The sequence below is a fragment of the Leuresthes tenuis genome, unplaced genomic scaffold (genome assembly GCF_036924035.1).
Source record: "Leuresthes tenuis unplaced genomic scaffold, fLeuTen1.0.hap1 SCAF_15, whole genome shotgun sequence".
In the NCBI taxonomy this organism is placed as follows: Eukaryota; Metazoa; Chordata; class Actinopteri; order Atheriniformes; family Atherinopsidae; genus Leuresthes; species Leuresthes tenuis.
In genome coordinates, this window is record NW_027325369.1 from 22,003,715 (window position 1) to 22,018,077 (window position 14,363).

At 44.4% G+C, this 14,363-nt stretch overlaps 1 protein-coding gene across 2 annotated transcripts in view; it reads left to right on the forward strand.

Moving 5' to 3' along the window:
* The window catches only part of asap2a (ArfGAP with SH3 domain, ankyrin repeat and PH domain 2a), a 47,593-nt gene extending 33,652 nt beyond the window's left edge, over window positions 1–13,941 (forward strand). Inside the window, exons 11-28 of one of the 2 annotated variants that reach the window (XM_072364774.1) lie at window positions 131–200; window positions 640–727; window positions 1,264–1,312; window positions 1,621–1,787; window positions 3,082–3,215; window positions 3,708–3,802; window positions 4,356–4,545; window positions 4,647–4,732; window positions 4,982–5,097; window positions 5,883–5,950; window positions 6,053–6,160; window positions 7,595–7,829; window positions 8,427–8,579; window positions 8,945–9,035; window positions 9,151–9,209; window positions 9,342–9,421; window positions 10,168–10,287; window positions 12,157–13,941. In XM_072364774.1, coding sequence (XP_072220875.1) covers window positions 131–200; window positions 640–727; window positions 1,264–1,312; window positions 1,621–1,787; window positions 3,082–3,215; window positions 3,708–3,802; window positions 4,356–4,545; window positions 4,647–4,732; window positions 4,982–5,097; window positions 5,883–5,950; window positions 6,053–6,160; window positions 7,595–7,829; window positions 8,427–8,579; window positions 8,945–9,035; window positions 9,151–9,209; window positions 9,342–9,421; window positions 10,168–10,287; window positions 12,157–12,231 — 1,984 coding nt within the window. In that variant the 3' untranslated portion in view covers window positions 12,232–13,941. The remainder of the gene's footprint in view (window positions 1–130; window positions 201–639; window positions 728–1,263; window positions 1,313–1,620; window positions 1,788–3,081; window positions 3,216–3,707; window positions 3,803–4,355; window positions 4,546–4,646; window positions 4,733–4,981; window positions 5,098–5,882; window positions 5,951–6,052; window positions 6,161–7,594; window positions 7,830–8,426; window positions 8,580–8,944; window positions 9,036–9,150; window positions 9,210–9,341; window positions 9,422–10,167; window positions 10,288–12,156) is intronic. The other variant, XM_072364775.1, reaches the window with a different exon arrangement.
* The last annotated feature ends 422 nt before the right edge of the window (window positions 13,942–14,363 follow it).

The window sequence follows — 14,363 nt, forward strand, 5'->3', positions numbered from 1 at the left end:
GGCTCATTTGGTTCATCCTTCCAGCTTTGATTGTTTTGCATTAAACTTAAACACGCTCCTCCGCCTGACCTGATGACTTCGCCTCACCACTGTGTGTGTGTGACATCTCGGTGCACTCTGTGTGTGGCAGGTTGAGGAAAGTTTGGCAGAAGAGAAAATGCACAGCGAAGAACGGATACCTCACCATCTCACACGGCACAGTAAGCGATCACTGACACTTTGTGTGCTTCTTCTGGAAAAAAAAGAGCTAAAAGAACCCATACTGGAAAAGTGAGTTTGGGCTGGTTTAAGCCCCCTCTGATGCGGCGGATATGAGCGGCGAACTGCTTGGCTGCAGGGGCTCTGACATTCCAGCCACTATGGTTCACTCATTAACTATGAATATATCTGGAAGCTTCAGAGTTTACCGGCCATCTTTGCACGTTAGCATCACTCCCACATTGCTGCCGCAGCTGTGCGTCTCTTAACTCTGCCTGTTGCCTTATTAAGATTTAGCTCAGGCCTCTCGCACAGGGCAGCTTATCAGATGTTTCACTTGGCTCCAGCAGCGGTCGCATTACGGTTTAAAAACAACAGTCTTACTTGCTTTTGTTGCTTTTCCTCCACCCTCCTTTCCTTTCTGACTTTCACATCTGTCAGGCCAACCGACCGCCAGCTAAACTAAACCTGCTCACCTGCCAGGTGAAACACAATCCTGAAGAGAAGCGCAGCTTTGACCTCATATCACGTAAGTTCAACCCGCTTTTTTCTCTCGCCATTGGCCGTTTTGTGACTGTCGTCTATTTGCCCGCACCCCCCTCATACTAATCTTTTATTTATCCCTTCAAATCTGTGGTCATTCAGGTAAAACGCCTAATTTGATTAGCTAAAGAAAGCAGGAACAAAGGTTTGTTCGGCAGCAGGGTGGCTTTTAGTGCAGTTTTCAGAGCAGATGTGAGCTGGTTATAAAGCAATGGATGTTAAACTGCAAGAATAATAATGAGGTGAAAAGAAATTAATTTGATTATTTACAACTTGCTTGAACAGATGCAGACTGGAGAATAAGTTGGGGCTATTTTTCACATTCGTAGACAAGCTTGTATTGAATGGAGCAAAGGTGTGGCACAAACGTAATATTTGATGGAAAAAGACTTTTAAATGTGCAATTTTAATGAACAGAGATGAGTTTAAGGGATTTTAATCAGCCAGTTGGAAGAGATTAGGTGTTGGAATGACTTTTTTTGGCAGCATAGACTGAAATCGTGTGCATTTTTCCTGTTTTAGATGACAGAACGTATCACTTCCAGGCCGAGGACGACCAGGACTGTCAGATGTAAGTGCCCGTTCCTTCCTTGCTTCCTTCCCTTTGTGCATGTGGCCATTCTTGTGCCTTAGTGCATCCTGTTTATCACCTCAACTGCTTACCACACACTTCCTACCTCACATCCACTCAGATGCTTGGCCTTGCCTTTACGTCCCACCTCCTGCCCATTAAAGGCCCTTTCCTCCGGTCTCACTTCTTCCTTTGGCTGCTCCTGTTCTGACAGCACGGCTCAACCCACTTTCTCCTCTGTCATTAGCCTCATTTTCATCCAACTGACTCCCTTCCTCTTCGGTCTGTTCCTTTGCTCTCTCCTCCAGCTGGATCTCGGTGCTGCAGAACAGTAAGGAGGAGGCGTTGAATCAGGCCTTTAAAGGGGACCATCATGTTGGTGAGAACAACATTGTGCAGGAGCTGACCAAGGCAATACTGGGGGAAGTCAAGAGGATGACGGGAAACGACGTGTGCTGTGACTGCGGAGCCCCCAGTGAGTGGCAAAGATGGATGGGGGGGAAACCTTCTCCGGGCAAATACTTGCTGTGGAAAGGCTGTTACACGTCACATCTTATAACGCAGTAATAAACAAATGCAGTTTAGTGAACTGGAGTGAATCCTCAAACTCCCCACAGAGCTGTTGAACTCTCAAATATGTGACCATTTTAATACAAAAAAAAATGAGCTCATTGTTCTCTAATGATCACTGTGCTCACTTGTTGTTTATATTTTTTAGTTTCAGCATGTATTTTGGAGGCCAAGTCATACATTTGCCATACAAATTGTCATACACTTGGCATACAAATGCCAGACCAGTCTTGAATGCACCCTAAAGCATACTTTTCTAAAGGTTCCAGGCTTGTGCTTAATGCCAGAAGTAAGATCCCAGGATTTCCTGGAATTTTTCTCTAAATCTGCTCTCATTTCCCTGGAGAAATCCCTGAAAAAGAGCCTGGGGTTCTTGGCACATGCTTCCACGTACTGAAGATGATGTGCTGACACAACTTATTGCATAACGGTAGACCTTAAGATGCTTTAATGATGAATGATATGACTGCCGCTGATTTCAGCTGATGGAATTTAACGAAATTTTCACTCGATGTAATGTTGGGTTTTTTCAACATTCATCTTCTTCGTTACTGACTGGTTTATTTATTTGTTTTATTTTTTTTCTTGAATTGTCCTTTAAGTTGGCTTCATGCTGGCACTCATAACAAAGGAGCCTAAACATCCAAATTGAGGAAAGTGCTCTGCACATTTTACGCATGATGGCACGGCAGCATAATAATCCAAATCTCCTGACACTGGGACAGGATCAAACCGTGACTATCCACGGTTCTGTGGCCTCAATCAATTCTTATTAATTTTACGATGAAAAGTCCCACAAATCCTGGGGAAAGAATGACGAGCAGTAATAACTTTAAAATCACAGGAAACCCTTCGATGTTTGTATTTGGTTAGTGGTTGTAGTAAAATAAGATTATGATTTGACTCCCGGAAGCAAATCAGATATGTGGGATATGCTTTGGGAAAGTGTTTGGATGATTATGATAGAGAATAGTCGTTATTAAGGTGGTGTAATGTATGCAAAACCACTGGTGTTTGAAATGAGTTTTTCTCAAATAGGTGGAGTACCTCAAATATCCCATGAAATCTCCTCCTCCATGCGTTCATGTATTTAAATGGCGCAGTTGAGAGTATCTAAGCCTTCTAAGTTTTCCTTTGTTTTGTGTCAACTCTATTCTCTCAATGGCTTTCCTTTCTTTCTTTCTTTCTTTTTCTCTCAGACCCGACGTGGCTGTCCACCAACCTGGGCATCCTGACCTGTATTGAATGTTCAGGGATCCACAGAGAGCTGGGAGTCCACTACTCCCGGATCCAGTCCCTCACTCTGGATGTCCTCAGCACCTCAGAGCTCTTGGTAAGTCACACTGGGTGTCTCGTTTCCATAGTCTGTGGAGATCTTTGTGGAGACTTTCAGGCAGGATAAACCGGGGAAATGAGGCAGGAAATGAATGGAGATGGGGCGTAGAATGAGCATGACAAGATGATAGTAAATAAAGACAGGAGACTGAAGCACCCTTGGCCTCACTCGTCTCCACACTCAGAATAGCTGAGATTTTGTTTGGCTTTTTTAATCGCCCTTTGGGGCAGAGATTTACAGCCTGTGGGACATTTGGGATTAAATGCTTCCAGTCATGATTGCTTTCCTTGGTGTCAAGACGCCAGTCGTGTTGGCCACAGTCGAACACGGCTGGCTCCACACTCCACAGGATGTCTGCCGCTTCCAGTGGGTGTGTTCGCTGCACTGATGTCTTGTGAATTAATCTGCGTGGCACAAAAAAAAAATAACTCAAAACTAGTTTCAAATGATTTACGTCTGTATATCTGTATCTGTGTGTGTGCTCCACAGCTGGCCAAGAATGTGGGGAATGCAGGTTTTAATGAAATCATGGAGGCGTGTTTAAGTGCTGAAAATGTGGTGAAACCCAACCCAGCAAGTGACATGTAAGTTTCCCTTTCTCCAGCTGCTCATCTTATGGTACTTTACTGGGCTGCATTCACACATTTTAACCAACAACGAATGGATTATTCCTTTTTTCTTTTGTTTTAACTGGCAAAAAACAGTTTACACGTCTCACAACTTTCTGTCAGACTTCTCAGGGTTTGATAAAATTAGTTGTGCGTGGTCTTTCCACAAAATTGTAATTAAATTGTAGTTTTTACAAAGATCCGTATGCGTCCCATTATTTCACCACTGACTTTGCTTTCAAGTTCTTCAACAAAATGCTGGAGGTCATAAACAAGTTTTCTTTTTTCTCGGTTTCTTTGTCTTTTTTTTGTCATAAATTCTCAAACATCAAAGTTGTCAAACACCAAATAACACATTTGATCGGCTAACAAGTTTCTTTCTACTGTGAAATATGTAAGAAAAGAAAAAGACGAACTCAGGTCCCGCCAACCTTTTATGAATCATAAATCCTCTACAAAGTGCATTCTTTGTCCCCAATGTTGTACCATAAGTTGTACAATTGTCTGTGCCTTTGTGTTTATCCATCAGGCAGGCGAGGAAAGACTTCATCATAGCCAAATACACAGAGAAGCGTTTCGCCAGGAAGAAGTGTCCCGAGGCGACGTCCCGGCTCCACACGCTGTGTGACGCGGTGAAGGCTCGCGACATCTTCTCCCTCATCCAGGTCTATGCCGAGGGAGTCGACCTCATGGAGCCCATTCCTCTTGCCAACGGACATGTGAGGGCACAACAGGATTTTTCCCATGAGGATCGTTCTTTAACTTTACCTTCAATGGAGTTTCACACAAAAATTTGTATTTTTTCTTTTTTTTTTTTAAGGAACAAGGGGAGACGGCTCTTCATCTGGCAGTCAGGCTGGTGGATAGAACGTCCCTTCACATCGTCGACTTCCTCACTCAGAACAGGTAAGTGCAGAAATGCAGAAGGCAACCAGAAATCAATAAAATGGTGGCATGGGTTTCGATGGCAAAGCAAAGCAGAGTAGAGCTTATTGTGTTTTGTCATTAAAACCACTGGCAAAAACGAAGATTAGACGGAGCTTATTTTTTATCGCTTTTTGTTTGTTGTTGCATATCTAGTGGGGTTCTGGAGCTAACGTTCATTATTTATTTTCACTGTTGGGATTTAAAGTTATTCACTCCCTCTATATTTAGTTTGAATTTGGACAAGCAGACGGCCAAAGGCAGCACAGCGCTGCACTACTGCTGCCTGACCGACAACAGCGAATGTCTGAAGCTGCTGCTGCGAGGCAAGGCTTCCATCGACATCGGTAAGCAAACGCACCAGCGGCTAACAGTTCGTCCATGCTGCATTCACTGTCTGTCTCTTTGTTTGTTGATGCTTCTTCCTCAGACTGTGGAGAAAAAAGGAAATCTTCCTCTCAATGAATCCTTTTAAGAAGGGATTTTTTTTTTTTAAATTTTCTAATCTGAGGCTTTTTATAATTCCAGTGCTTTTTAATTGGGTTTCTATGATTTTTACTCACAAGAATAATCTTTAAGTCTGGAGTTGTTGCAGATTTTAACACCCAAACAGCATATATGATGCCCTGAAAAGCCTAAGAAGTGCTAAAATGCTGCTTGTGATAATGCTTGATCAGTATAAGTGAAATATGTGTAACATTCAAGGGCTGCATTTGAGTCTTTTCACGCCGGTGTGGTATTATTCCTAATATACATCCTCACTCTGTGATCTCTCCCATTTTTTTCTTTCCTCTGGCAGCCTCTCATGCTCTCATAAACAGTTTCTGCTCCAAGTCTTTCAGGTTTAGTTCCCAGACACTCAGCCCTTGAAATCGTACCACGGCCGCGTTTTTCTCACAACACTAATCTTTGTGCAGCGCTCTGAAATCAACACAACAGCCAGATAAAAGGTTCCGAGAGAATGAGGACAGAGAAAGCAGAGAGTTGCTCAGTGTGGGAAACGGTTTAATTACACATTTCTCATGTCACAGTGGGAAAAGGAGAGAAAAAAGGGCAGTGTGTTTGTTCTCATGTGGCGTGTGGATACAGCAGTGATTGCATGTTTCTGTTGGTTTTTTTTTTTCCCCTCCAGCTAATGAGGCTGGAGAGACGCCGCTGGATATCGCCCGGAGGCTCAAACACCTACAGTGTGAGGAGCTGGTGAGTTCGCTGATTAGACCTCTTTTGTGCCTGTGAGCGCATCACTTCCTGAACCCATAAGAGCTGTTGGTCGGCAGTGTGTTGATTCATTTGTGCTCACAGCTGAACCAAGCGCTGGCAGGAAAATTTAACGCCCACGTCCACGTGGAGTACGAGTGGCGCCTGCAGCACGAAGACCTGGACGAGAGCGACGAGGATCTTGACGAGAAGGTGAGCGTCGGTCTACTTCTCGACGAAGTTTAGACCCAAAACACCGTGAAATTGATTTTGTTCCTAATAAATAGATCTGTTCTAGAAAGAAACTTCCTGTGTTATTCCTGTCTCACCGGATTCTTACTGCGTTTTTGTTGTTACTGCTGCTGGAAAGTATTGAACTTGGAGTGGATTCTGTTTGTTTGAGCCAGCCGCTGTCTGTAAAGTTTTGTGGCCAAATTACTCATAGGTGGAAAGAGGCGGCTGTTGGTTATGAAAGTGCCTTAGGCGTGGACGGTGCCGTATTTACAAGGCTATGCACCATGACTATTTGACTGGACCTGATCCATTAGCATTGTTCCCATAGTGTTGGTCCTACAGTGTTGCAGGCATACGACTAGTTTTCAAAAAGTTTACAAAGAATGCTTTCAGAAGGAATTGTCAACAACATCATAAATAAGAGACAGTTTTGTTGTTTCTTCTGACAAGACTCGGACTGAGCTTTTGGCAGAACAGAGGGCCAAAAAAACAAAAAAAAAAACAAGATGGATGGTAGACTTTTGAGTTGACAAGTTGAAACTTTGCTTGTTTGTTAAAGGCAGACACTTCAGCAGTTAAAAGCCAAATCACAGATCAGCTTCAGCGTCGCATTTTGGCCGCATGCCGCAAGATTGTTTGTGCTTCCTCAAAATGGGTCCTGGGTCAGTCTACCGACCCCCACAGATTTGGACCTGTCTTCCATTTGTCTGATTTGTGCCTCTTCTTTCCTCCGTGCTCCTGCCTTTAACCCAAAAGATCAGTTTTGGCAAAGCGTTTCGAAAGGATGTCTCAATGCCTACATGTAGGAGGCTGGAGGAGCAGGAAGTGAGGATACACTCCAGCGTCCTTCACAGAGCTCTTTTGGGTCTCAATCTGACAGGGTGGGACACACTGATCCCACATTGTAAATCAAATTTTAAATGTTGTCACAAACAGATTTATTGCTCAAATGTGAAAAATGATAAAGTGCTGTGCTGCAAAAGAACAATGGCTTGGTGATGCAGCTCAGGTCATTAGATTCCCACCTTGTTCCCTTTACCCAGCCAATTGTGCCATGAGTGTCTGTTCATAAGGGCTCAAAATGGTATAAAAACCAGCGGTCACACACCATCATGACTGCACACGAGCCTGCAAAGGGCACATAACCATTTAAGAAAATCTGTCTGTATTACCAGTGGGTGTTTGACAGCCATCGCTGCAGGACTTTTTTACTTTATACTTCTGGCTGTTAATCACCTTCAGTTTGTGACTTTTAGATATTATATGCTACACATTTTAACTACCAAAACTAAACATAAAGCGTGTGCAGCGATAAATCCAATCATATATGGCATGAACCGTTCTGTTATCTCAATCCTTTTTACCTTTACGTGTCCCCTGCCATTAACCCTGACCTCTGACCTCTTCCTGCAGCCGAGCCCTCATCGGAGGGACGAGCGTCCGGTCAGCTGTTACACCCCTGGCAGTAATTCCCACCTTCAGTCCGGCCTTGGATCCACAGGCCGGGACGCCGTCGGTCTCGCCAAGGACAAGCAGCGCCCCTACATGCCCAACCTGGTAAACAACGAGACTTACGGCACCATCCTCAACACGGGCTCCCCTCAGCCAGCTGCCGCCTCTGCTCCACCTCTGCCCCCGAGGAACCTGGGTAAGATCGCTCACATTAACATAGACTCAAAAACTCCTGTAGGCAAGATTGAGTTCATTTTTTTAGTCATTTATTGGCACATTTAAGTTTAGAGGAGATGGAACGAGATCGCTTATCACCATCCAGATAACCTGTCTGACCTGAAGCTGGCCTCTTTCCGGTGTTTAGGAAGTTATATATTTTTAGAGGATGCCCTCGAGGAGCAGCCTCATTTACTCTGCAGGTCTGACTGACATTTTGACCTGGTTAAACACGACTGATGTCTCTTCAGAGACGGACTGGGTGCTTTAAAAACACTTGGATGTGCTGCTAATAGAATTCATTGCAGTTCTTACAGTTAAGCGGTGTGTGTGTGTGTGTGTGTGTCATTAGTTCAACTCAGTCAGTCTTTAATAGCATTAGTGGCTGTCTGGAGAACTGCCAGCAGAAAGGAGGAGAAATCGGCCGGCTCGGTTGCCCACCTCCATCTCCTCATTAACCGTCACTCTCAGTTACACTGAAATGGAAACGGCTCGACTTCCAAAGTGGACACAGGTTCCGAGAAAACGCATTCTCTGGATTCATTCATTTTCTTTCCTCCTGTATTGTCTCTTTCAGTCCACTTATCTGCTCTGGGAGGGATCAGTCAGTCCTCGGCCTCTAGTAGCTGGAAACCGGGTTCTTTAGACCTGGTTGGCCGACAGAGGTCGTCCTCAGACCCCCCCAACATGCACCCCCCTGTCCCCCCCATGAGGCTCACTTCAACTGGAGGTAAGGACCCTGGTTTGGTGTTGCATTGCCCAGTTACATTTAAGTGTTGCTTTTAGAGTTGAATGGCTGCAATCGTGCACACAGAAACATTTTTACGCTATACATTTTCCTCAAAGACGGGACGAAAACGTTCTGCACCAGTAGGAAAAAAAATCTAATTTTAGCAGGTAATTAATACGTATAATCTGAAAGTTTCAATTTAGCACCATGGTTCCTTAAACCTGCAGTTTGAGCCTTTTGCATCCAAATGACAGAATTGAAGATTTATATTTTTCTCTGATAAATGTCCCAAAAAAACCCCAAGATTGTCTGGAGATTTCAAATGCGTGAAACTGACAAAGTTCTTGTGTTGATGTGTGTTGCAGGTCTGGGGAAGATGGAGGCTTTGAGCATACAGTCCAAGTCAGGTCAGGGTCCGCTGGGGTCCAGATCAGTACCACCCAAGTCTCCTGCTGGGTAAGATCCCACCGCTGTGCAGCGTTGGAAAGCTACGTCCTCATGTGACTGCCACCCTGCTTGGAATATTGTTGTCAACGACACTTTTATTTTCTTATCTTTTGCTCGTTCTCAGCAGCGATAAAAGCTTCAATCGAGGGATCCTGAATCGAACAGAATCTATAGAACGAGCAGGTGAGTCGGCCGTGCCAGAGTACAGAAAGTTTCATGCACGTTGTTCTAGTATCCGTCAGGTCCTGTTTCTTTTCGGGGAAATGTGGAAAGTTTTCTTGCGGTTGTGATGCAATTTTCCTGTTCCTGTTCCAGCTAAGGAAGTACCAGGATGCCCCCAGAACTCCGTGGGTCAGTCTCTCCCTCCGGCCCCCATGCTGAGAAAGGCCTATCCGGTGAGCCCCTCACTCTTTTCGTCATATCCATGTTTGACCTTGTTACTCATTCGTTCTGCTGTACAGATTTAATTAGCTTCTTATTTTCCTATTCGTGGTTTAATCTCTTCTCCGTGTTGTGTAATTCCCTTCCCTGTTGTTTCAGTGTTTCCATTGTCTACTTGTGCAATAAATTTCCTTCCTGTAGTCGATGTCTCTGCTCTGGCCAAGAACCTCTTTTCTCACTTTAAGTAGAAAAGCTGTTTAGCTCCGTTCTGGGTGGAGGAGGAGGTTGGTTTTAACAAAGAAACATAGCTGGTCACTTTGGAGAGATGTGTGGATCGTGGTAGCTTTTCTTTCTTTGTCATTTCGTAGCTCTTTCTCAGAGCCTGTCCTGCCATACATGGCAGTATGATTAATGAATGAATCTGTTGTTTTTACTCCCAGTACATGCAGCTTTTTTATGAATTAGTTGTTTAGTAAAAGCTAAGTTTGGCCACAGTCCCAAACTACTTGCCATCTCCTCCATCTTCAAACTTTCTTGTCGCTTTACGTGGTCGGATAAAGGCCTTTGGAGCCTTTATCTGACTGTGATTTCCTAGAATTGTGATTTAGATGAAGATCAGACCAAAAATTCTTGTAATTCAGAGTCATGTAGGAAATATTGTCCTGCTGGGTGAACATACTGTCGACATAAGGATGCTGAAATGCTGCACGAACTTGATCTAACCTGCTGGTTTTGTTTTTTTTCTGCTCCTGTGTTTCAGAAGCAGAGGCCAAAGCGAGTCAAAGCCATCTACAACTGCGTAGCCGACAACCCCGACGAGCTGACTTTCTCTGAGGGCGAAGTGATTGTGGTGGATGGAGAGGAGGACCAGGAGTGGTGGGTCAGTATCGCTTCAGCTCCACTCCGTCTGAAAGTGTGTTTTTGGAACCTTGCATCTGTTTCCAGAGTAAAGCACAAAGCGCTCCCAGTTCAAGCTCTGGTCCAATTTCCACCATGTAGATGTCAGCTCGCTCGGTAACCATGGCGGTTCAAATCAAAATCTATGACCTCATTCTGGCCAATGCCCTCCTCCTCCTCCACCTCCTCTTTTTCCGCCTGCTGCTGCTTCCTCTGTGGAGCCCCTTGTGTGAACGTTGACCAGCTGCAACTTGTTTTTCCTCTGAGCCACCCCTGCAGATATGACCGTATTTAGTCAGCGTCTCTCCGTCCCTTCAGACTCGCAGTCCCCCGAGGTCCCCGCAGTGCCTCTTCTTTGACCTTCATCCAGCATCACTGGTTATCGCTGCTCTTGCTTCTTAAGTCGAGAATCTCGACGCTGTTCCGAGCAGCACGGCCCACTGTGGATGGCAGCGGGCCTCTGACTGACGACTCGACTTCAGCGCTAATCTTTGCTCTCTGTAGAGGCGGCGTTGTAAATGTGCTCGTGGGTTACGGCCAGACTGAATCTTGACATCACTCTGCATGTTCCTTTCCTCTGTATTCTTGCATAAACATTGTTGGAGCAGAAACATTTCCCGGCTGTTTTTATTTTCAGGTGTAGGCGACGTTTAAAATGACTTAAACGGGGATAAAAAGTATTGCCGTCTTTGTCATTGAAGGTAATGCAAAAAAAAACCAGAGGGAAATCCTACTGAATATTTTTCTGAGATGTCTGTTGTGACATAGCCTCCTGTTTAACCATTTGTACGTCTACATGTAGGCATTTAGTCGGAATGGATGCTGTCGTTGATCTCAGTTCGATTAGATTTTTGCTGATTTGATTATTGGGGATCAGTTTACTTTTTACTGTCATCAAGAGTTGACCGTGAATAATTAAGAGGGTAGAAAAGAACTAAAAGGAATAAAGGTCAAAATTAAATGGGCTTTTTTGACTTTTCAAGCAATATTAGTGCATTATTTTCCTTTTTCAGCGATTGAAGAGTGAATAAAATCAAAGGAGCAGCTTTAGACAGTTTGGACACGAAAATCACTTTTTACCAAACATTGTTCCAGCAATCATCAGCCGTATGTTTGATAGGAAAGTAGATTAAAGTCATGTTTGGCTTCGAGGATTTATCTCTCTGGAGCGGTGGTGGGCTGAGCAGCAACATCTGCACAAATGTGACCTTCAGGGAAGAGTTCCCAAAGGAAAACATACCTTCACCCTTATCGCAAGATTAATTGTAAGAACTCTGCAAGTGAATCTAAACCACCCAGATAGATTTTCTCTTGTTAGAATTAGACTTTTTGGCTGCAATGAGACAAGTGTTTGGAGAAAAAGAACTTGCAGAGCGCAGGGTGTGAAAATGGATTGACTTTTTGAATATAATCAGTTGGCAAAGTTTGAGAACAAAAAAAAAGGACAAAAAGAGCGATGATCCTACGCAGACCTCATAATGATTGAAGGTGTCGTCCTTTAAGAATGCATTGCTTTAAACTTTATATTCCTTTTGGAAATTAGACGCACGACGAGTAAAAGCAGTCCACACAGGGACACGTCCAGTCATCAGACCAATAAGAAGTTTTAGGAGTCAATATATTAGAACATCTGAGTTAAAATGGCAATTCATTCCAAAACTTGTTTTAAATACTCCCCCCCCCCCCCCCCCCCCCCTGTGTTTGTGTTAGGCGTGTGCTCGTGTTTTAAGTTTAGGATTAGGATCCCAATCATAGCAGTCAAGTGATTTAGTGTTTCTTCACTGAACGTTTCAGTCGCTCTCGCTGCCCTTCACTCCCCTCTGAGCTCAGCTGTCTTTCCTCTTCTTCACAGGTGGGCCACATCGAAGGCGACCCCATGAGAAGAGGCGCCTTCCCCGTTACATTTGTACACTTCATCGCGGACTGAGAGGGCCGCCCAGGGTCTGGGGGAGCGTCCTGGGAGGCCTCGTCCCTCTTTCAGCCGTCTCTAGCCTCCAAACGTCAAAACGATCTGTCGCCCCAGTTTTTGTTACCTTCGTCATCCGTGTTGTCGTTTTGGCTACAGCTTTGTGCGGATGTTGCCATCGGCGACCGCTGCAAACGAGTCTGCGGGTCACAGAGGACTCACGGGGGACTGTGTGGTTTTGACGCTTGAGGCGACTGTTCCTAACACGCATCGAAAAGATTTAAATTAGAAAAAGAAAAAAAAAAAAAAGATGATTGTAGTGAATGATCTCTGGCAATAAATGCACTTTTCTTGTCTTTATCTGTGTTACGACATGAGACGACATAAAGAAAGTCACATGTACAGTATTCATTTCACCTGTCTTCTGTTCTGCTGCAGTGTACAGGCTTCAGCTCTGAGATTACAGCCATGTTTTAATGTACTAACCACTCCGAATGTGAACTTTACTCAACATGCTTACATTCCACATCTGTGCATGGGTAATTTAGCTAAAGTCTGCTTATAGTTTCAAGATTTACAGTAACCCCCCGTGTGTGTGTGGGGGGTATTTAATGGTGCTAAGATAACCCTGGAATATGCTGGAAGCTGCATCCGAGGGAGTGCTTCCCTGTCCCCATTTCAGCGCCAGACCGGTGAAATGGGGTTGCTGCATGTCATATTAGCTTCCAACAAGTCACAGCTGGGAGAGACAGAGAGAGAGAACCTCTTTTTCGGATGTGGGTAATGAATTCTCTGTTGTACGTCTTCTGCAAATACTTTTCCGCACGCACACTGCCTGTATCAACTTAGCCTGGGTGGATCATATTCAACAGCAACTCTCCAGTTCTCCCTCTTCATCGCTTTTAGGTGAAATTGTGACCGGCACCGGTAATTACCTGTGTGCTGAGTCTTTGCTTCTCGTCTTCCTTGTTTGAGGGATTAAAAGTTTGTGTGCGACGGCATGTGTCATCTGCTCAGAATAAGCCACGCATGAAAGTAGATTCGCAGCTGAAAAATGAGAGCATGGGAGTGTGATGAAAAGTTGCTGTAGCTCTGACTTGTGTCGCTTCCTCTCGTCTCGGAGAACATTCACACCCTGACGGGCTGAAAAAATAAAGCTAAATTAAGTCTCTTTGACACTCTCCACAGCGAGGCAGAGGGGGAGGATTGTCCCTGAAGCTTGAGCCTTGTGTGAGCGCGTCTCTGGGCTCCTTTGATGTAGAAAGATGCTTTTAAAATGACTAAAACAGTGTAATTAACATTGTAGTTGCAGAGCAACTTCCTTTGTGTTTATATTGTTCATATTTTTTTGGCATTTCACTTGAAACCCAGAGCCTTCCGTGTATTTGTGAATGGCCAGAAAAAGGGGCGTGTCCATGCTCCCTCATCATCGTGTGTACTATTAACTCACTGGAAACAGAAGATTTAATAATCTATTTATGTAAATAGATTGGGGTTTTCTTTGTGGATATTTAAATGTAAAGAAGGGCGGCGTAAACCTGGGCAGTAAATGTCTTGTAATGCACTGTTGGGGGTGGGGTGGGGGGGGGACCCGGTTGGACCCGCGTGCCTGCCGTAAACACAAAGGCAGACACTCGAGCACACGCAGCTGGCAAAATGATCTCGATTCATTCTCATTAACCGTCTGCGGATCACTGCGTTCACTCATGACGTGTAAATGGGAAAATTAAACTGGACGAATAAAATTTGAAAAAAAGAAATGCCTGGCTTGGTGTGTTTCTTCTGGCCAGTTGAGGAGTTTATGCTCTTGTGGAATTAGTGGCACCATTAATGTCATTGCTGGGGGGTGTATCTTAGTTTTTTTTATGTCCAAAAAAAGGACAGTAGAGAAGTCTTGACCCCTTATTGCTTTGTGGTCTTGATCAGTAGTTCTCCAGGTTTTCACTCAGGCCGCTCCTGCCCTTCTGTGCCGTCAGATCTCTGACCATTTCCAGAGAAATGGATGTGGGTTCTTCTTTCTTGACCTATGAATGATTCGCGCATAAAAAGCACCCAATTTAGGGGATGAGTCACGGTTGTTTCTACAGACAATCTGTATCTTTCCGCACTTTGTTACAAGCAGCATGTTGCATAAAAATGCATTTCTGTCATTT